At 38.7% G+C, this 22,971-nt stretch overlaps 1 protein-coding gene across 1 annotated transcript in view; it reads right to left on the bottom strand.

The window, feature by feature from the left end:
- The window catches only part of LOC124607010 (folylpolyglutamate synthase, mitochondrial-like), a 140,529-nt gene that overhangs the window by 71,998 nt on the left and 45,560 nt on the right, over nt 1-22,971 (bottom strand). Inside the window, exons 2-3 of the mRNA XM_047139164.1 lie at nt 12,714-12,841; nt 5,867-6,113 (exon numbers count right to left, since the gene is read on the bottom strand). Of these exons, the coding sequence (XP_046995120.1) occupies nt 5,867-6,113; nt 12,714-12,841 (375 nt within the window). The remainder of the gene's footprint in view (nt 1-5,866; nt 6,114-12,713; nt 12,842-22,971) is intronic.

The raw sequence follows: 22,971 nt of genomic DNA, 5'->3' as shown, positions 1-22,971 counted from the left end.
AGATAAAAATTCTCTTGATACCTTCCTAAGAGACAGTCTCCAATCCTTCCAATCTGACTATGTAAGCATAGTCCAGATATGGTTTGAATTAAAAAAAAAATAGTTTTGACTGCAATTAGAGATGTACACAAAATAAATTAATAAGACATGCCACTGATTCCCCATGGTACACTGAACAGGTCAGAACAGAACACTGGAAAAAAGCATCCCAAATTTAAAATAACACACAATACCAAGATTGACAAAGTTTTACAGAAATTTGAAATTTAGAATGAACTTCAATGTGAGATGCTTTTAATAGCTTCCTCAATGAAACTGTCTTGAAATCTGACAGAACAATCAAAGAGATTCTGGTCATACCTAAAAAACACCAGCAGCAAGAGGCAATCAGTATCTTCCCTGCATGATAACAATGATGATGTTACTGATGGCAGTGTCACTAAAGCAGACTCATTCCATACTGTTTTCCAAAATTCCTTCATTAAAGATGACGAAGTAAGTATTCCAATTCGAATAAAGAACAACTGCCAACGTGGGTAACTTTGAAGCAGTAATCTTTGGTGTAGTTAAGCAGCTAAAATCACTTGGCAAGGCCTCTGGTCCAGATCGTATACCAGTCAGCCTCCTTTCAGAGTAAGCTGGTACAATTGCCCCATACTTAATGATCATATACAGCTGCTTGCTCATGAAAAGTTCCATACCTAATGACTGATAAGTTTCACCAGTCATAACAACAGCAAAAAAAGGAAATACCAGTAATCCACTGAATTACACATCTATATCACAAATATCTATATGCAGTGGGATTTTGAAACATATTCTGTGTTTGAACATTATGGGGTACCTTGAAGAAAATGATTTACTAACAAGTAGCCAACACGGTTTCAGAAAATATCGATCATGTGAAACTCTCTCTTTATTAAGTAATGAGGGCTATCAACGAGGGAAGTCAAATTGATTCCATATTCTTAGATTTCTTAGATTTCCATAAGGCTTTGGACATGATTCTTCACAAGCAACTTCTAATCAAATTGTGTATCTAAGATGTATCATCTCAGTTGTGCGACTGAATTAGTAATTTCCTGTCAGACAGAACATAGTAATCAATGAAAAGTCATCGAGCAGAACAGAAGTGATACCTGGAGTTCCCCAAGGAAGTGTCACAGGCGCTCTGCTGTTCCTGATCTACAAAAACGATTTACGAGATAATGTGAGCATCCTTCAGACTGTTTGTAGTGGTGCTGTCATCTACTGTCTTGTAAAGTCATCAGATGCTCAAAACCAATAGCAAAATGATTTAGGCAAGATATCTGTACAGTGCGAACAGTGGCAATTGACTAAATAATGAAAAGTGTGAAATCACCCACATGAATGGTAAAAGGAATCCATTTAATTTTGCTTGTATGATAAATCACACAAACCTAAAGCCTGAAAGTTCAGCTAATTACTTGGGGATTGCGATTATGAATAACTCAAATTTGAACGAACACATAGATGTTTTGGGGATGACAAACCAAGACTCTGATCTTTTTGGCAGAACACTTACAAAATGTGACATGTCTACTAAAGAGACTGCTTACACTGTGCTTGTTTGCTCTCTTCTGGAGTACTGTTGTGCAATGTGGGAGCTGCAACAGAGAGGATTGACAGAGGACACCAAAAAAGTTTGGGGGCAGCTTGGTTTTGTATTATCGCAAAATAATCAAGAGTGCAACAGATAAGATACACAAACTGGGGTGGCAATCATTAAAATAAATGAGTTTTTTTGTTGCGACAGGATCTTCTCGTGAAATTTCAATCATCAACTTTCTCCCCAAAGTTGAAAATATTTTGCTGGCACCCACCTACATAGGGAGAAACAATCATTCATGAACCCTCTGCCAAGTACTTAACTGTGAAACGCAGAGTAATCATGTAGATGTTGATGTAAATAATAATGCATAATGGAGACAACTTTTAAACACTTTTATTTCCATTCTCATAGTATCGTTACTGTTGTGGCCTTCAGTTCAAAGACTGGTTTGATGCAGCTCTCCCCATTAGTAAGCCTCTTCACCTCAGTATATCTACTAAAACCTGCTTACTGTATTTACGGCTTGATCTGGTTTAGGAAAAATATGGTAAAATTTGACTAAACGAAGGGATAGGTTGATAGGACTTATCCTGACACACCGAGGAATAGTTGATTTGGAAATGGAAGGAAGTGTGGGAGGTAGAAATAGTAGGAGATCAAGGCAATTAATAAAATTCACAGTGAATGTAAGCAAAGCTAAGGGATGGAGGACTGAATATCACTTCTTATTAATGTACCTGGCTGCTCACTTGGTAAGAAAACTGGGTGAGACAGCCACTCTGCTACACATTAATTTTTCCTCTTAACACCTTAGTGAGGAGGCTATGGTCATCAACAGAGCAAGTTTCAGCTTGCCCAAACTGGCTCACCTAGCAAGCTGAGTTCCACAGGCGGAGGGCTAGCAGGAGAGCCTACTGCACTGTGCCCTTCCATTACACCAAGCACTCTAGCCCATTACCTGTGTTGCGTCGCACTATGCGTCTTGTCTGCAACTGTCCAAAACTTACAGATAGAAAATATGACTTTGGTGTTATATTCTACTTGATTCCTACTGTGCATCAATGGATTCTTGAATTGCGATTATCAGTGGTTTCATCCTATAATATGGCAATTATATTACCGTATTTACTCGAATCTAAGCCGCACTCGAATCTAGGCCGCACCTGAAAAATGAGACTCGAAATAAAGGAAAAAAAAATTCTCGAATCTAAGCCGCACCTGAAATCTGAGACTCGAAATTCATGGTGAGAAAAAAGTTTTAGGCCGCACCTCCAAATCGAAACAAAGTTGGTCCATTGTAATATGAGACACAATTTAGGTCGAATGAATGACGATGCAGCTACAGTAGTTTGGTTCGAGTCGCAAGCTTAGCAGTTAAGCTTTAACAGGTAGCCACTGCTATGCGTCAGGCGCTCCATCCGTATTTATACGGGTACCCTTCCTTTTTCACGCGCTTCGTCTGGTTTGAATCGATTGCTTATTTTGCTTTGATCTTATAAGTGCCGTTTTCTTTGTTATACGTGTTTACGTCACTCTAAGCTGAAAATGCATTACTGTACTGCGTCATGCATTGTTTGTCGCATTCTGATAGTTCGTGTTTATGGCCTGTCGCCACTCGCGGCATGGCTTGCTTTTGTGCGCGCTACCGCCGCTTACAATAATAAAAAAGAGAGGAATTGTCTCATAACCGAAACAACGGCAAGAGACTGCTATTTGTTGTTACTTACACTGCTGCTTTCTTTGATAATGATCAACAAGAACCAAATAATAGACTGCGTATGATAGAACATAGTTCTGAAGTCTGAACGAGAGTTAGTCGAAAATTTTTCTCCGTTTGAAAATCTTTGCGGCCGCTTCTTAAGTACATCAAATTCTGCACAGTAATTAGAGTCACCTTAGATTTAAAAATCTAGTCAGTTGCCGTACTTCATTTCTGACTGTGTCACTATTAGGCATAAGAATAATACGAATATAAACATGAAACGATACGTATATTCTTCCGCGTTTGCTGTTGTCTCACTCTAGTTACATAGTTTATTAGGCAGACAGGATTTAAATGAGATAGCAGCAAAAACGAAAGAATGCATGGCAAAATGTTTATATTCGTATTATTCTTATAGTGAAGAGAATACTGCATGTGATTCACATTTCATCAGGTTCCTATTAGCAACCACCTCTTCTCACAGGTAGGAAAAAATTCAGAACGTAGAGTTGGCCATATTGACAAACATCCCGAACAGTCTTGCCAGTCGGATTTTCGTATTACATTGAAATTCTGCTACATTCGAAGATGAACAATACGGAATTTGTATTTACTTCGTTGAATAATGTATGAAAATGCAGTGGTCAAAACTCGGGGCGGAGGAAAAAGCTCGTCTTCCACCTTTTTTTTTTTTATTTATTTACTGACGCAGAGGTTTTGGCGCCAGTACTTATCTTTGTGCCTACAAAGCATGCCTATGTAGCGCTACATATATTCGACGACAGAAGTTAGCTGTGGCGGCACCTACCAACATTTTGCAGAACTTCCGCTTGCTTTGCACTCGATTCTAAGCCGCAGGCGGTTTTTTGGATTACAAAAACCGGAAAAAAAGTGCGGCTTAGATTCGAGTAAATACGGTAATTCTGTCATTGTATGCTTCATTTTCACTATTTGGAAGTAAAAAAAGAAATATTCATATCAATGATTTATAATTCTTATTGCTGCCATATACCCATATAACACAAGAAATATATATATATTGTAAATGTCTGGAATGAATAAAATATGAATACACTGGGACTACACTGAAGCATGGAGGCTCTTAACATTCACTGAAACCATTGCCAACCTGTCCCTGCATAGTTACTGAAACTCAACATGGCCGGACTGCCGGCGAATTGCACTTGGCTGCAGAGTCTTCAGAACCACATGCATGGGCCTGTGTACCACACACACTGGGCATGTGGAAATCAGCACTGTGCATAATTTTGGAGGGACCCCAACAACAAGGCTTCTCTATTCCCAACAAATAAAACCTGCCTAGTAACAATAATAGGTATACATGTTGCACTGTACACATTGCATACTGGTTGGCATTCCTGTTTAATACTTTGGAGATCGAGCCCGAGCGTAGCTCGGGCCACAACATTGTGTTATAAAGATCGTGCCCGAGTGCAGGTCAGGCCGCAATTTTCTCAATGGGCAAGCCACCTACTTCTTAAAAACTGGACTGATTTAATATGATCACAATGTACGGACATCTTGCAAACTGTCCCTTGACTGTTGCTGCCTGCTGTTGTCAATTTCTAGAATTATTTTGAGAGAAACAGTACCAAACATAACAGCTGCTGTCGTGAATGGCAGAGCCGACTGTGATCACACTGCCATAATTTCGTGTGCATACTCATTCAATTTCTCAATTTACTGTAATTCTGGTACAAATACATCACATATGTTGAGTGAACGAGAAATTTTTGGAAGCTCAAGAGGAAGAACTTGCTCAATAACCGACCTTGAACTTTTTTCTTGAAAGGATAGTTATACTTTCTTTCATCAGTATTTTACAGTTTATAATCTATCAAAGAACTAAAGTAAATATGAAAAATGAATCTTGAACTCTGATTTTTTTTTTTGGTATGTATTACTCTTAAATTACCTATGTGCCAGCAATGTTTTAAATAACAGCAAAAATGACCATTTTCCTAGGCCCAACATTCTTCTAAGTGGCTGGTCTCCAAAGTGTTAACAAGGGAGCTTTGGGTCATAAAGCAATGGCCTATTCTGTGTGTGCTGAGCACCACTTACTTGCATCTACATTGTGGGAGCTTGTGAAACTAAGGTTATATTACTCACAATTTTTCCCCTCCTTCTGTGACAAGGAATGTAAAACAATTGAATGAAGCAACAGTATCTCCCGAACACAATAATGAACTTAGTTTGGTCACTTTAAGTTGATACTGCGATAACTATTTACCTCATTACTACATATAACCGAGCGAGGTGGCGCAGTGGCTAGCACACTGGACTCGCATTCGGGAGGACGACGGTTCAATCCCGTCTCCGGCCATCCTGATTTAGGTTTTCCGTGATTTCCCTAAATCATTTCAGGCAAATGCCGGGATGGTTCCTTTGAAAGGGCACGGCCGATTTCCTTCCCAATCCTTCCCTAACCCGAGCTTGCGCTCCGTCTCTAATGACCTCGTTGTCGACGGGACGTTAAACACTAACCACCACCACCACCACTACATATAAAAATTAGGATATGCAAAAATTTCAAAGAAAATAGTTAAAATGAGGCCATTTTAACTTACCTTCTGGAGATGCAGTTTATTATAGACATTCCAGAAGTGCTGTGTAAAGTCCTCTTGACTGAGGGGCTTTCCATTAATTCTAATCCTCTCCCGCACCGCCACCAGATGAGGCGATGAGAAGAAGCCAGTTTTAAGCCCATACTGCCTGAGCAGCGAATCACAAAAGGCACAAACAGACCCCTTCCCCTTTGTACCAGCCACATGGATTGCTCTAAGCGTATCTAGCTGTTCCAAAGTCACACCAGACCTGTAAAGATCAGAGTAATTGGTCACAACAAGTTTAATATACATTTAAAGTAATGCCAAAACATTGTCTTCGAGAGAAAAGTGCCATCATTGGTGACAACTTCAACAAATCCTGATTTTAGCATATGGTTCCCCCCCCCCCCCCCTTTTCTCTCTCTCTCTCTCTCTCTCTCTTTCATTTACTCCCTCTCACTAAGCTACAGATCACAAATTTCTTTTATTCCATTGCTTGTTGTGTTTTGCATATTTTTCTTCTTGCTGAAGCATACATCATGCGTCACGCTGCAAGCAATGCCTACTAATGAAAATCATACTTCTTATAAGTACTGTTCTGGAGCAATCAACAACCATATGCAGTTTCAAGGAGTGCCTCGGAGCAGTGGGAGATTGCATGGATGATGATGATGACGATGATGATAAAGAGTAGCATGTAAAAGATAAATGTAAGATCTTAGTTTATAATTGGCCATGGTAATGATTTGCATCATAAAGCTTGAAATTATTATCCAGCTGTTTTGCAGTATAATGTTCTCCATAAATAACAGTTGTACAATGGATTAATTCTAGATACATTAATCAATATCCACTGAAGATTCTATTCCATTTTCTATAAGTGCATTTTATCATCTCTAAATTCAATCTGTGAAAGGTGTACATTGCTGAAAAGAGGAAATCTGGAGATATCCAATTCAGCTGTAGGAGAAAACAACATTAATTCCTTGGAGCCATTATAGAATGGGAGAAGATATTGAAACACTTTTCAACATACAATGTACCGAGATGTCAATGTACCGAGATGTGGCGATGTGTAACTCCTGTAATCGTTTTCTTGTGATATCTTTCATAATCATGGTAGCTGGCAAGTGCACTTTCAATACATTCACATGGAACACCCAGTCAGCTCATGTAAAGGTCCATTGGTGTCACTACCAACATAATTTGTCAACACTGTCAAAAGCACTGTGGATTTCCAAACACGAATCCTGACATTCTGGCAAAAGCTGTAACGGCAAACTATATAGTTACTGTGGTTGTTACTTAGAAGCGTGAAATGGCAAAGGCCACAAGGCCCACAGACTTACCTCAGCACAAATCAAAACAATGAGTTTACAAAAACCCTTAAGCCAAAAAAAAAAAAAAATTATAGGTTTTCAGATACAAGCTCAAATTTCAAGAGTAACCCCTTGAAATCCTTATATTAAATGAGACAAAAGAAAAATTCAGTTGAGAAAACTACTAAAGTACAAAGAGACACAAAACTCCAAGTACTGCAAACAGAAATACTTAAAACTATAAAGAACAACAATATAAGGAAAAGATAGATTGCTATTTACCATAAAGGTGGCAAGTTAAGTTGCAAACAGGCAGAATTAAAAGACACTTACACATCAACTTTCGGTCACAGCCTTCATCAGAAAAAGGAAGAGAAACACACGCACCCATTCATTCACACAAGCAAACACACCTCACGCACACATGACCACCATCTCCGGCAACTCAGACCAGAATGAAAGTTTCGTGTGGAACAGAAACAGCAATCTGGAGGTGGTGGGCAAAAGGAAGGGATAGCAGTGTATGGGTGGAGGGAGAGAAGAGCACTGTGTGGTGGAGTGTGCAGCGACTATACTCCCAACAGGTGCAGCATTGGGAGGCTGTGGGGCAGGGAGGTGGGGATGGGGGGGGGGGGGGGGGGGGAGGGATGGAGTGAAAAAGTAGAGGAGTGTGGAAACATGGGTGGATGTGTTGGCATCGGGTGGCACACAAAGAGGGTGGAAAATGAGAACAGGGAGGAGATGATAGGACAGAGGTGGTGGGAACTGTTGGGCGGAGGGTATGGGGTGTGCTTACCTGTGTGAATGAATGCGCGTGTGTTTCTTTCTTTTTCTGACAAAGGCTGTGGCTGAAAGCTAATGTGTAAGTGTCTTGACTATGCCTGTCTCCAACTTGACGTGCCATCTTTACACTAAGTAGCTATCTATCTTTTCCTTACATTGTTGACAAAATTCACAGAAGCACAGGTCTCACACACACACACACACACACACACACACACACACACACGGCCACTGTCATCTCTGGGTGCTACTTTCTCTCTCCTCTCCCCTTTCACACCACCTCCCTTCCCCCTCCTCCCCAGCACAGCCTCCCAATGCTGCACCTACCTGTCCCTATCACATCCCTGCACACCACTCCAACAGGCAGCATTAACATTTTTCCATCCCCCACCCCAACCCCTATCCTACTATCTTTCCCCCTCCCCATCCCATGTCTCCTCCACAGCCCCACAATACCCCCATTCCAGTTATGTCTGCTGCTCACCTCAGACAAGATTGCAGTTGGGTCTTAGTGCCTGTAAATGGCCCATTGACACTCAGTCAACACACATTTCGAAAACACCGTTATTGTGAAACACAACTAGCTCTTTACTTGCATGAAGTGTTGAGTGCTATTGATAAGGGATTTCAAATTGATTCCTAGTTTCTGGATGGCTTTGGACACTGTACCACACAAGCAGCTTGTAGTGAAATTGCACGCCATCTCAGTTATGTGAGTGGATTCGTGATTTCCTGTCAGAGTGGTCACAGTTCGCAGTAACTGACGGAAAGTCATCAAATAAAACAGAAGTGATTTCTGGCGTTCCCTAAGGTAGTGTTATAGGCCCTTTGCTGTTCCTTACCTATGTAAATGATTTGCGAGAGAATCTGAGCAGCTCTCTTAGGTTGTTTGGAGATGACACTGTCGTTTATCGACAAGTACAGTCATCAGAAGATTAAAAAAAAATTGCAAAATGATTCAGAAAAGATATCAGTATTGGCAATTGACCCTAAACAACAAAAAGTGTGAGGTCATCTACAGGAGTGCTAAAAGGAATCTGTTAAACTTCGGTTACATGATAAATCAGTCAAATCTAAAGGCTGTAAATTCAACTAAATACCTTGGAATTACATTTATGAAAAACTTAAATTGGAAAGAACACACAGAAAATGTTGTGGGGAAGGCTAATCAAAGATTGCATTTTATTGGCAGGGAAGATCTACTAACGAGACTGCCTACACCACGCCTGTCCCTCCTCTTTCAGAATACTGCTGCGCGGTGAGGGATCCTAACCAGATACGATTGACAGAGTACATTGAAAAAGTTCAAATAAGAGCAGCATGTTTTGTATTATCGCGAAATAAGGGAAAGAGTGTCACTGAAATGATACAGGATGTGGAGTAGACATCATTAAAGCAAAAGCGTTTTTGTTGTGGCAGAATCTTCTCATGAAATTTCAATCGCCAACTTTCTCCTCTGACTGCAAACATGTTTTGTTGATGCGGACCTACATAGGGAAAAATGATCACCACAATAAAATAACGGAAATCAGAGCTTGCATGGAAAGATATAGGTGTTCATTTTTTCTGCACGCAATACAAGACTGGAATAATAGAGAATTGTGAAGGTGATTTGATTAATCCTCTGCCAGGCACATAAATGTGATTTGTAGAGTATTGATGTAAATGTAGATGACACGACAGTGACCATGTGTGTGAGAGTTGTGATGACATGAATTTTTTTACAAACAATGAAGAACTGCGTTCCAAACCTGAATGTTTCTAGCATTCTTTTTCATCATGCCTGTATGTGATTCAACATCTCCTCTATGTGCTGAGTAGCACTCTATCCTTTCATTGTTGTTGTTTTACTATTTTGATTGCTTCTGTCTGCAATACAGCAAATTTCACTTTCTGTAAGTAAGTACTGGCCAATTACACTGTTTCTTTGTAATTTCTCAATACATATTATGACAGTCATACCTGAAACTGTTTAGAAACTTACTTTATGAGGGAATTCTTCAAATGAAACCATTTCTCCACGTACTTAGGAATAAAAGCAATCTTCCCAACATGATCTTCATCCCATTGAGTCTGAGGAGCAGATTTGAGTACTGGCATTGAGCTTCACAGAGAAAAACAAAGGTATCTTTTATGGAGAGCTGTGACCCACTTTACAAGTTATTAACTGCCTGCAACATACCTGTTTCCAATTAATCACAATTTGTGGGTAACTAACATACCCCTTAATGTGATATTCACAAGGGATGCATAAGTTAAAAGTATTTTCGTCAGCAATATGTACATGATAACTAATTTATTTCTGAATGCCAAGACGTGAATCAGCTCCTTTGTATGCTGTTAGGTATACAGTTATTCACACATTTCTTACTTAAAGGAAGCAAATAGCAGACGCATAATACCATGTTGCAAAAACTAAATTAAGTTCATCACTTAAGAGATCTACAATGACAAAGTCTTAATGACCTTTGGCTGCTCTTGCACAGCATTGCCCACCTGGCTGAATACCTGCAGGAGGAATAAAACAAACTTAGGATTTAATGTCCTACTGATTACACTTAGAGATGAAGCACAAGTACCAAGTGGAGATACAAACTGGTCATGGCCTTTCAAAAGAATCATCCTGACATCTGCCGTAAGCGATGCGGGAAAAGTGTGGAAAATCTAAAAGATGATGGTCAGGTAGGCATTAGAACTGCTGTCCTTCCAATTATGACCAAATACCTAAGAGCATTTTAGTTCAAGACCACAATGCATTGCACCTCCCATTGTCACTGCTGCTTCGTGCATGTCTCGTCTGGTTAGCAGATATTACTCATAAATTCTTCCTTTCTATCCTAACCATTCCGTCTCTAATAGTTTATATATATATATATATATATATATATATATATCTGCATGCTGCTCTCTCATTTTATCCCAGAACAATTCCCATAGGGGTTGCAACATTTTGAAGTTGCCATTTTACACATAAGTGAGTCAATGAGAGAAGATACCTCACACCCCAAAACAAAATTTTACAGCATACACAAGAATCTCATCACATCTCAAACAATTTATAGTTACCCACTCAATATTAGAGATACAGGTAGATTACTACAATACCTGAAAGGTAGAGATGAATCTCTAATATTCACTAAATTCACTTTTTATAATATTAATTTCATTATTGATGTCATTTTTTCAACTGCAGTATTTTAAGTTATTTGCTCGTATGACTAACCTAGAAAGTAGCCAAAAAATGATAAAATTAGAAAATGAAGATACATACAACCACAAAGGATATTTTCATCTATATATTATCAATGATGTCAGGTTCAAACTAAAAATTGAAAATCTGAAATAAATAATCATCATTAAAAATTAGTAGTCACAAAGTGCCATATGCTAACTTTTCTCAAAAAAAGGCTATGCTATCTAAGCAGTGTTTCTGAAAATACTTTGAACAGGTATTCATTGCACCAAAACAACAGGAGTAGATCAGAAAACCAAATGCCAAAAAATTCTCCATTGCTGAGTCACATTGAACATTTCAGACTAGACCAAAGGTCAAAATTCAACCACAGAAACTTGCTAAAAATAAACAAACTTCATGTTGTCACAGTATCAATATAAGTCAATCTGCTGATGCACATACTCACTGTATCCTAGATGACAATTAGCTATTATGTAGAAATATTTATATTTAACATTCGCATATGTTTGAAATTAGTTTATCTTTTAACAAGTCATGCATCTAAATGATACACGTAATGCACATTTACTAACTACTGTTGGCTATTCATTTTTTGCAAAGTTTGTGTAAAGTTCTATGAATGTATACCTGACCACAAAAAATGTATACTACTAAGATGAGCCAGCTACCAGTACATGCCACATCGCCATACCATGTGATACATCTTAGTAAACATTAATAAAAACCATTACAGCTGTATTTCAGGTATGTTTAATACATCACAAACTGGTTTTGTTCTAACTGAATGTCTTCAGGAGACTACAAATTCACCAACAGTCTTTGTAACTAGTTCTCACAAAGTGGCAGAAATGTGCTAGTATCATGCCTATAAATGTCTGATCACTAAATACAATGCTAAATCGGATATTCTGGAATAAGATGAGCATGTTGAGTTGTGTTGTGTAAGTAACAAACATACCTAATGCAGAGAGATCTGGTCACATTACCATGGACATCTACAAAAGCATTTGACACAATTCAGAAGTGTTGGGAGAGTTGTATGTTTGTGCCTCAGCAAGCAGAGGATATTTTGGGTATCTGGTACCAGTTGTTGATCTGCAAACTTTTAAGAGTGTTCTTTCATTAGTAACAAATGATAGAAACATGTTCATATATGACATTATGTTTAGGAGAGAGAAGACCTTTATAAAGCTCCAGAAATTTACACTGCTTAACAGCACTACATCACATTATCACCATCCATTTGGCAGCCACGGAATTAAGAAAATCATTTGCTGTTATCATCATCATCACCACCACCACCACCACCACCACCACCACCACCACCACCAACACTACCACCATTGTGGAAAATATGAAGGAGAGAAATGTGTAGCTGCCTGCACAGTTTCCTTGTTTACTACATACAGACCATCACAAAACAAGACCGGTACCAGGTGAAACATTAACCCAGAAAATAAGATGCATTCCAGCACATAACTTAAAGTATTTTATCAAATCATACATTCCAAATTCAAAATATTGAAAAGTAATATCACAGCATCTAGCAAGAATTTTGTACTTGTCTCACCTTATTAAATACTTTTTCGTGTCTTCAATGTTCTGTCTCTGTTCAGAATGAGTTCGTGAACCTTTCTTTCTGTACTCCTGAAGTAATGCTGCACTTGTCTGCAGAGAATTTAGGGTCTTCACAGCTTCCTGCACAGGAAATTCAAGTCCAATAACATAAAAACAATACCACTTATTATTAAAACAGAAACAAACAAAGACACCAAGAGTATAAATCTTACATCAAACCTATTCCGTACATTGTGAGATGCCTCTGTTTCTTGTCTGCACACCATTATAAGGCAAACAAAAGAAATAAAAGCATCATATCACTGATTCAAAGTACAGCACTCGGAGGAAAAAACGTCACTGATATCAACAGTTGTGTAATTGATGCCCACAGCTCAGTCAAATATCTTATCATGTATGACATAATAACTGACAATGAGTGATCACACAGACTGGGATTTACATGAAAGTAATTTTAGATAGAAGCCAGCAAAAATGCACAGTGACTACAGTAATATGTTACATATTTCTGCACAGTCATGTAAAAAACTTTCAACCTCTGATCACTTTTAGCACTTAGAGCTGTAACAACAGTAACTTTACACAACATATATGCTGAGGCTAGTTGTCACTAATATGTAGAGTGTGCTATTAGCTTTCACAGGATGTTTTTAAATAAAACGTTCTCCACTTACACAATAAAATCCAAGTGAATTATTTCAAGTCGGTTTCAACATAAACTGAGAAGATATCAGTTTACTATTTATTCAACATAGAAAATTAAGTAAATCATCCAAATTTGGTTTGAGCTGGGAACAACCATTGAAGTATACATGGTATTAACACTATGGTCTATATAACTTTGTCAATTTTTGAGTTATCTAACACACAGTTAAACCAGATTATTAATTGAGTCACTGTGTTTCCACTGCCACTAATTTTGACCTTCTTCTCACTGTAAATCAACATGTATTTTCAATATCTGACAGTTATCCATATGTTCATCTGTAAGTAGAACCATTAGGCATTATTTCAGCAGTCTGTCTTTAGTCATCAACATGTTAACATCTCTGCTCAAAGTCTGCATCTCCATGTTGTCAGCAATCATTCAGGCTGTACAAGAGTCCTCATCTAGTGACAAGCTCGGGAACACCTATGTCCAAACGTCTTAAACAATCTGTGGTTAGTATTTACTCAATTAACATCTCTGGACCAAATGTTTTACTAAAACTTTAGTGGCACACTCTATGAACAGTTAAAAATTGGCAATCATCATTTAATTGTGTTTGTGGGCATTTAAAATGTGTGATTTTAAGTTCTTTATTGAGATTGTTGAATAAGTACTGAGCCCCTGTTTAAATTTGTTAAATGCAGCTGCTAGCCTGTGTTTTCTCAACTCAATACAAAATCAGAAGAATGGTCATTCCATGGTAACTCATGTTACAAGGTGATGTTTATATTATAAGTTTTGGACAATTAACAGAAGGAAATGTTTCTATTAAATATTTTTTATACCTCAAAACATACTTTATATAGAACACTCTGTAAACCTATATCACAATGTTACATTTTTATATTTATAAAACCAAATCTGATAATTATTCTTGGTAACTCACGTTACATTTCCAAGAAATGGCTTTTGCATGTGATAAAGAAAATACAAAAGTATGCTCTGTTTTATGTGAACATTTCTTGTAAGATTTACACACAATACCAGAAGATCTTATAAGTATTTTAACAAAGTTCCGAACATTTAATCTCCAATAAAATAAATATTAAAACATAATGAACAGGTAACTTGCATTACAACATACGGTAACTCATGTTACATTATCACAGATCACAGTCAAACCTGAAATAACCATGGGAATTTACAACACTGGGAGGGTTCAATTTTCTGACAAACTTGTCCTTAGTGTAGTACATCTCATCTTTAATTTCAGGCCACTTCCTATCTTTCATCATAACATCGGTTTTACACTCATCATTTTCAATTTTAGTAACAGTACCAAGAAAAAATAAATTGTCATATTTTACCACCACCCAGTCATCTACTTGTATATCTAGTGATTTTTCTGTTCTGTTAGTGTTTCCCTCTGGAGCCAACGAAGTAGTGTGTCTCCTACAACTTCAGTATTATAGAGTTCCAAATGATGAATTTTAGAAATGTTCAAGAAAGGCTTGAATTTCGTGATTAAGGCTGAGAGGTGTAGTTTTTTGCTTCTTTGGCTAAAGTCTTCTTCACCCATAAAAACTGCTGACACCTTAGAAGAAGAATTCAACAATGCTTTTACAAAATCTGTTTACAACACATTTCCTGTTTTTCACCCGAGACCAAACTTGGCGTTTGACAGCCCCACCAATTCCATCCACTGGCCCCTTCCCATGAGAAGTTGCAAAGTACTTCCATGTAATTATTTTGGCATGACTCTTACTTAGAACTTTTATAGCCTCTGCAATATATCTGTTTCTAAACTGGGAAGCAGGACCATCTAACCAAATTGTAACTTCTCTAATATTTTTTGGTAGTTCTTCAAGAAGTCTATCAACATAGTGAATGACATTGTTTTTTGTGTGGTCCAGATTATCAGATACCAACTTGTAGGCGTGAGAAGTGCCTGAATGCGAAATCATGGCAGTAAAAATACTAATTTGATTCTGCTGCCAATGTGCACTTTGCACTTCATCTTGACTTACACATGTAAAAATTTCAGAAAAATTGATTTGCATCATGGCAGTTAGCATCGCAGAAGACAGTAATTTCTTGTCACTCTGATAGTTCTTTGATTGTTCTCTCTTAAAGTAGAAGTGCTCTAAACATTTAGGTCCCATGGTAAGAATATGATCAATAAGATTCTGCAATGTACCTTCTTCCTCTACTTTCAAAATTTTGCCATCACTCTCCTGCCACACATATCATTTCATGCTGTACTCTTGTACAGCAGTACATAAATCATGAAGTTTAACTGCCAATAAATCTTTACATTTCATGTACTTTCCCAACCAACAATCAGCTGTAGGCTCTGCACATTGAAAAAATTCTGGCCAGTTACTGGTGTACTTAGGTATTTGAAGTACTATGCTATGAAGAGAGTTAATAGCACAGATGATATCTCCAGAGACATACGTTGTGTGGAAGTTTATTTGCAAGCATGACATGTATAGGTGTTAATCCTGCGAATTTACTTTTACCAATCACTTTGCCATTTCCTTCACAAAACACTGCATGGGCTTCTTTCAAAGAAAACATCAAGTGTCATACTTGCAACTTACCTTTCTCATCTTTTACAGTCACAACATCCCTTTCATAGAATTTTCTCACTGCACTTATTATTTTTCATCACTTATTTTTTGTTTAGAGATTCTTTCTGCTTCTAAAGGTTCATCAAATGTATGATACAACCTTCTAATAACACATTTTTGTTTTCTGGGTGATGCTGGAAGTACACGTTTCAATTTTGATATGGCATTTCCCAATGAAGAGTATTTTTATATGGTGGAGAGGCAGAACTACTTGGTGTAGCTGAAGATGCTTCCTTTAGCTGCTTCCTGTCCTTGGCAACTCTTTCTCTAACATTCCATTTCCTGTCTGCAGCAATCCTTTCTTGTTCTCTTTTATTCAAACATTTTTTCTTTTCCTGCTTCTTTTTCCTGAATTTTTTCATAGCTTCCTTGTGTTTGATTTTATACTCTTCATATGTGCCTTCATCTTTCAATTTCTGCCTTCTTCTTCTTCTCCTCATCTTTTCAGCTGCACTTAAAGGCATTCTGCAAGAACTGAAAACTGTTGTAAAATAGAAATAGCTATTCCCTATGGGATTTTATGTGGCATATGGAGATAAATATACATTAAATATGTTGAAATATATTGTTAGTTGTGTTGTATGGAATTCAGAACCAATCTGACTGCTCAAAATTATAACTAATCCTACAAAAATTATGGTAACTCGTGTTACATAAATAAAGGTAACTCACGTTATGTGAATTAAATATCCTATACCAGGAGAAGACTTCCAGGAGGAAATTTATTTGAGACACCAAATTATCAGGTACACTTATGTGAAGGACAGCATAGCATATAAGATTCTATACTGTAATGTATTTTGTGAAAATCTTAAAAAAATTGGCATTTGGTAACTCGTATTTTTTGGGTTAGGTTATACAAATGTTTTTGTATTTATCATGCTTATTGTTTGCTTCTAAAAATATACCAAAAAGAAGAAGAAGTGATGTATAAACCACAAAGAATTATTATAAATTTCATGATTTTTTCTTACTTTGAAATTGATCAAATCTTCTGCATGAACAAACTCAACAATATAATCTTCAAAACAATGGCTCCCACAAGTAAACAATAGGTTTTGGAGGGAAAAATAAATCTTGCCAACAAAATTCAGTGCCCAGCCTACATATGTAACAGGGGAAAATATTCCCACAGAAAAATTAATTTTTTGATAATGATTCCTCATTTACATGGAATGACCCAGAAGCTGATAAATAGTAACATGTGTTGAGAGTAATAAATGTGATAGAAGATTCCAAACATATCTCAACAGTATTGTCATACATTTAACAACAGCATTACGAGACCAACCAGTTTCGGGAACAGACGCAGCGTACTTAGAACAATATAGCTCTTCAGCTAAAAAGTTTCCAGTTTACTTCTCATTCTCTCTAGTAACTAAAAACAAGCCAATCCTCTCATCTGAACACACTGGTAAAATCATCCACTGATCAATGTTAATTTCTTTGAACTTAATAGTCTTTCTTACCCAAAAGTAATAACTGAATGGTTACAGTATTTATGGCTAGAATTTAATTTAATTACAATACAGAGCAACATTCACCATTAAGGCTGTGTGTGTCAGAGGAGATAGGCAAGGTACATACTTAACTATGAGACAGTCAAGACACTTGAATGTGGAGTGTGGGGACATTTCAGTCAGTGGAAGAAGCTGTAAGTAGGCTTTGCACCTACCCAGCCAGCAACTAATGATACATCCAAGGGAAGCAGTCACATAATTCATTGATGCCAGTCTTCCCACAGACAGATGCAAACTGACAACGATCCACCCTGCCACCAGACAGTATCCCAGACATCAATAGAGGTCACTGGCCCCATAGACCTATTCTCCTCTATAGGCCACATGACAAAGTGGTGCCTACAGTATCCTAACACCCGGGCTGTTTTTAGACTGGCTTTCGAGCCCCGACGGACAGTTCACTCCGAGTGGGCTTCCTGGACCAGTGCTGAATGCAGTAGCATTCCATTAATCAGGAACTCACACTGGAGCTGCCGTATCAATGTCTTCAATTCCTGAGTCAGTGATCAGCTAGTGGACTTGCAAGATTTCAGATCTTTTTTTTTCCATTAGTGCTACACTGGATTTGCTGTGTTCCATCATACTGAAATTCTGATCCTTGACTGTCCTTCAGGGACTTTAACCTGTATCAATTCCAAATTCACAACTATCACAATACTCTTTGGATTGTCCTATCGGGACCTGAATTTTTGCTAGTAGTGCATTGTGTATTTACTAATTAGTGACATTTTCAGGTAGTAGTTATGTTCTAAAGACCTTCAGTCAATACTGATTTATATTCTTTAACCAAGATGTGACTGTTTTGCTCAGGCCTTCAGCCTCCATATAATTGCTGCTGTTATTTCCATATTCATGAAGGGACTGTTTATGCATATTTGAGAAGAAATCGTCTTTCTAAATTAATTACTCCTTAAGTGGTACTCAACACACAACAGAGAAATTGTATTCTTTCTTGTTAATTAAATTTGTTCTACCAAATTTGCATGAATATTTCTTGTCTGTCAAACCAGGCAGATACAACAGGACACTTCATCCTTGAGCTACAGTAGAAACACCCACACAAATCCAGCAGAATTATGCATAATTCAAGTGATAACAATTACTAAATAAGTTATTAAAAACCAAGCTGAGCATACAGGAACCCTTTACACACATTGAGTTTTCATATTTGTAATACTATTTACTACAAAGAACTTCCGGAAGATAAACAAATAAGTCAAATTAATGTGACGAATGTCAATGGAGATGCCAATCTTCTACAAACATGTTCTACGTAATCAAGTGAGAAACTGTTCAGTATGGTCATTACACAGCATAGCTGAGGATTCGATGCTGTTAAGCCATAACTTGTTATCAAATTACCATTTTGTACTTAAAAGTAAAATAAATGTTAAGAGTGCCTCATGTGACATTTAATGTAATATTACACAACTATCATGAAGATATAGTGATTCTATGTACAAAAGTTGAAGTGTTCAATATACTCGTAGTGATTAGGCAATATAACCATAGCACTGACTTACAGATTGGTCTCACATGGCACTGATTTTGCCATATAGTTAGACAGATGTGTTTGTTTAACACAAGTGAAGAAATAAAAACTTAGCATATTATTGTAGTGGCAATAATAGTGATGCCATTTACTTTCATTGTAGAAAGTAGTTATGTTAGAAGCTGCAACCTTAAAAGAAGAATTACAATGGGAAAAATAAGACAGCTTTTGGAGACTTAAGCTGAGCAGGTCTCTCTTCCTACATCAGCAAAACCACTGAGTGCAGATTGTTGGGATTTACTCTCGCATTTTATCCGTCACAGCCCTTCATATGCAACTTAATGTAGGAAAGAACTTATGGAATTAGCACATTCATATGCAGTAACATATCACAGCTCAGCAGTCCAGGAATCACAATAACTAGATGAGAAGATTGGATTACAATCAGGCCTTCCCAGTAGTGAAAATACACTGTGTGATCAAAAGTATCTGGACACACCCAAAAACATTCATTTTTCATATTAGGTGCATTGTGCTGCCACCTACTGCCAGGTACTCCATATCAGCGACCTCAGTAGTCATTAGACATTGTGAGAGAGCAGAATGGGGCACTCTGTGGCACTCACGGACTTCGAACGTGGTCAGGTGATTGGGTGTCACTTGTATCATACATCTGTATGCGAGCTTTCCACACTCTTAAACATCCCTAGTTCTACTGTTTCCAATGTGATAGTGAAGTGGAAATGTGAAGGGATATGTACAGCACAAAAGCGTACAGGCCAAACTCGTCTGTTGACTAATAGACACCGCCGACTGTTGAAGAGGGTCGTAAAGTGTAATAGGCAGACATCTAGCTAGACCATCACACAGGAATTCCAAACTGCATCACAATCCGCTGCAAGTACTATGATAGTTAGGCAGCAGGTGAGAAAACTTGGATTTCATGGTCGAGCAGCTGTTCATAAGCCACACATCATGCTGGTAAATGCCAAACGATGCCTCGCTTCGTGTAAGGAGTGTAAACATTGGACGATTGAATAGTGAAAAAACATTGTTTGGAGTGACGAATCACAGTACACAATGTGGTGATCCGATGGCAGGGTGTGGGTATGGTGAATGCCCTGTGATCATCATCTGCCAGCATGTGTAGTGCCAACAGTAAAATTCAGAGGCAGTGGTGTTATGGTGTGGTCGTGTTTTTCATGGAGGGAGCTTGCACCTGTTGTTGTTTTGTGTGGCAGTATCACAGCACAGGCCTACACTGATGTTTTAAGCACCTTCTTGTTTCCCCACTGTTGAAGAGCAATTGGGGGATGGCGATTGCATCTTTCAACATGATCAAGCAACTGTTCATAATGCACAGCCTGTGGTGGAATGGTTACACAACAATAACATCGCTGTAATGGACTGGCCTGCACAGAGTCCTGACCTGAATCCTATAGAACACCTTTAAGATGTGTTGGAAAGCCGACTTCGTGCCAGGCCTCACCGACCGACATTGATACCTCTCCTCAGTCCGGCACTCCGTGAAGAATGGGCTGCCATTCCCCAAGAAACCTATTAGCACCTGGCTGAATGTATGCTTGCAAGAGTGGAAGCTGTCATGAAGGCTAAGGGTGAGCCAACACCATATTGAATTCCAGCATTACCGACAGAGAGCACCCAGAACTTTTAAGTCGTTTTCAGCCAGGTGTCCGGATACTGTTGACGACACAGTGTATTTATGAGATTACACCAAACATGAAAATACGTTCAGAAGCATCCTGAAAGTAAAGGTGATCTTATTAGTGGGCATGTGCCATATTCATGGATAGGGACTTTCAGAATTGGCACAGATCTCTTGAGGCTTCACCTGGTCCTCATCCCAAGAGGCCACCTTCCTCATGTTGACCTCCACTTTAAGGATGGCGACGTCAGTACCTCTGTGCCCTAAAATGAGAAATACCCTCACCACTTTTGTTCTGCTGCCCACCCGACTTAAGCAATATCCCTGACTGTCGCTACTCTATCTCTGGTTCCAGCCCCTTGCTTCATGGCTCATATCTCGCCGGCAATAGCCCTAGATGCACCCCCCACCCCCCCCCCCACCCCACCCACTCCAGTCCGATCACAGGTATTTCTTACACCCATCAAAGCTAGGGCTACATGTGAAAGCAGCCCATATATGATCTACAAACTAAACTCCAACCACTGGGTTACATGATACGTGGGCATAAAAAATAACAAGCTATCTGTCCTCATGAATGGCCACCGACCAATTGTGGGTGAGAGAAAGCTGGACCAGCCAGTTGCAGATTATGCTGTCCACCACAATGTGTTTCTTTTCAATGACTGCTTCACAGCCTGCGTCATCTGGATCCTTCCCACCAACACCAGCTTTCCTAAACTGTGCAGGTGAGAACTCTTCCTATGACAAATCCTTTGTTCCCGTAAACCCCTGGCCTCAACCTTCGCTAGTCACTGTCCTCCATCTACTTTCCCCATTCCCAATTCTCACTTAAGCCCTACACATCAAATGGTTCAAATGGCTCTGAGCACTATGCGACTTAACTTCTAAGGTCATCAGTCGCCTAGAACTTAGAACTAATTAAACCTAACTAACCTAAGGACATCACACACATCCATGCCCGAGGATGGATTCGAACCCGCGACCGTAGCGGTCGCGCGGTTCCAGACTGTAGCGCCTTTAACCGCTTGGCCACCATGGCCGACCCCTACACATCTTCAGTCTCATCTGTTCACTGTAAAGTCCTTTCTCCTTTTCTGTTTCTCTCACCTTTCTGTGAGGCCCAATGTGTTGAGTCGCTGTAAAAGCCATATCTGGGCTGGTATTCTAACAATTTTACTGATTAAAGGATTTTCATTCTAATACCCCTAAAAACTTGTGCCGTTATCTGTGAAGTAGTAATAATGTGAATAATAATTTTTTTGACCACCTATAAATAGCTATAGGATTTGAGGCTTTCGCAGAGAATATGCCGCTTCAATGGTTTGCGCTTGTACTGCTGGATCGGATCATCAGATGATGCTGATGGAATGAAATGTCTGCTGTGAGTTCAAGATATTTATACCTGCCAGTCCAAATCTCAAGCCTAGACAGCCCCGCCACATGCTCAGTGGTTGGAGTGTGTGCATCTGCGGCAATGGAGGGAAGAGTCTCAGTTACCTTCCAGATGCTGTCCCTGTTGCATCTCGTGTCCAGGTGTCACAGTTTGCTTCAATTGAGCTTAATATAAGCTTAATATAAGCTTATATTATATTAAGCTTATATTAAGCTTAATATAAGCTAAGAGGCCTATCTCACTAGGTGTAAGATAGATACCGCCTACAGGAAAATTAAAGAGACCTTTGGAGATAAGAGAACGACTTGTATTAATATCAAGAGCTCAGATGGAAACCCAGTTCTAAGCAAAGAAGGGAAAGCAGAAAGGTGGAAGGAGTATACAGAGGGTCTATATAAGGGCAATGTACTTGAGGACAATATTATGGAAATGGAAGAGGATGTAGATGAAGATGAAATGGGAGATATGATACTGCGTGAAGAGTTCGACAGAGCACTGAAAGACCTGAGTCGAAACAAGGCCCCCGGAGTAGACAATATTCCATTGGAACTACTGACAGCCGTGGGAGAGCCAGTCCTGACAAAACTCTACCATCTGGTGAGCAAGATGTATGAAACAGGCGAAATACCCTCAGACTTCAAGAAGAATATAATAATTCCAATCCCAAAGAAAGCAGGTGTTGACAGATGTGAAAATTACCGAACTATCAGCTTAATAAGTCACAGCTGCAAAATACTAACACGAATTCTTTACAGACGAATGGAAAAACTAGTAGAAGCCAACCTCGAGGAAGATCAGTTTGGATTCCGTAGAAACACTGGAACACGTGAGGCAATACTGACCTTACGACTTATCTTAGAAGAAAGATTAAGGAAAGGCAAACCTACGTTTCTA

The sequence above is a fragment of the Schistocerca americana genome, chromosome 3, assembly GCF_021461395.2.
Source record: "Schistocerca americana isolate TAMUIC-IGC-003095 chromosome 3, iqSchAmer2.1, whole genome shotgun sequence".
NCBI classification, from domain to species: domain Eukaryota; kingdom Metazoa; phylum Arthropoda; class Insecta; order Orthoptera; family Acrididae; genus Schistocerca; species Schistocerca americana.
Note: the sequence above shows the minus strand (reverse complement) of the source record. Positions and strands in the feature narration are given on the sequence as shown.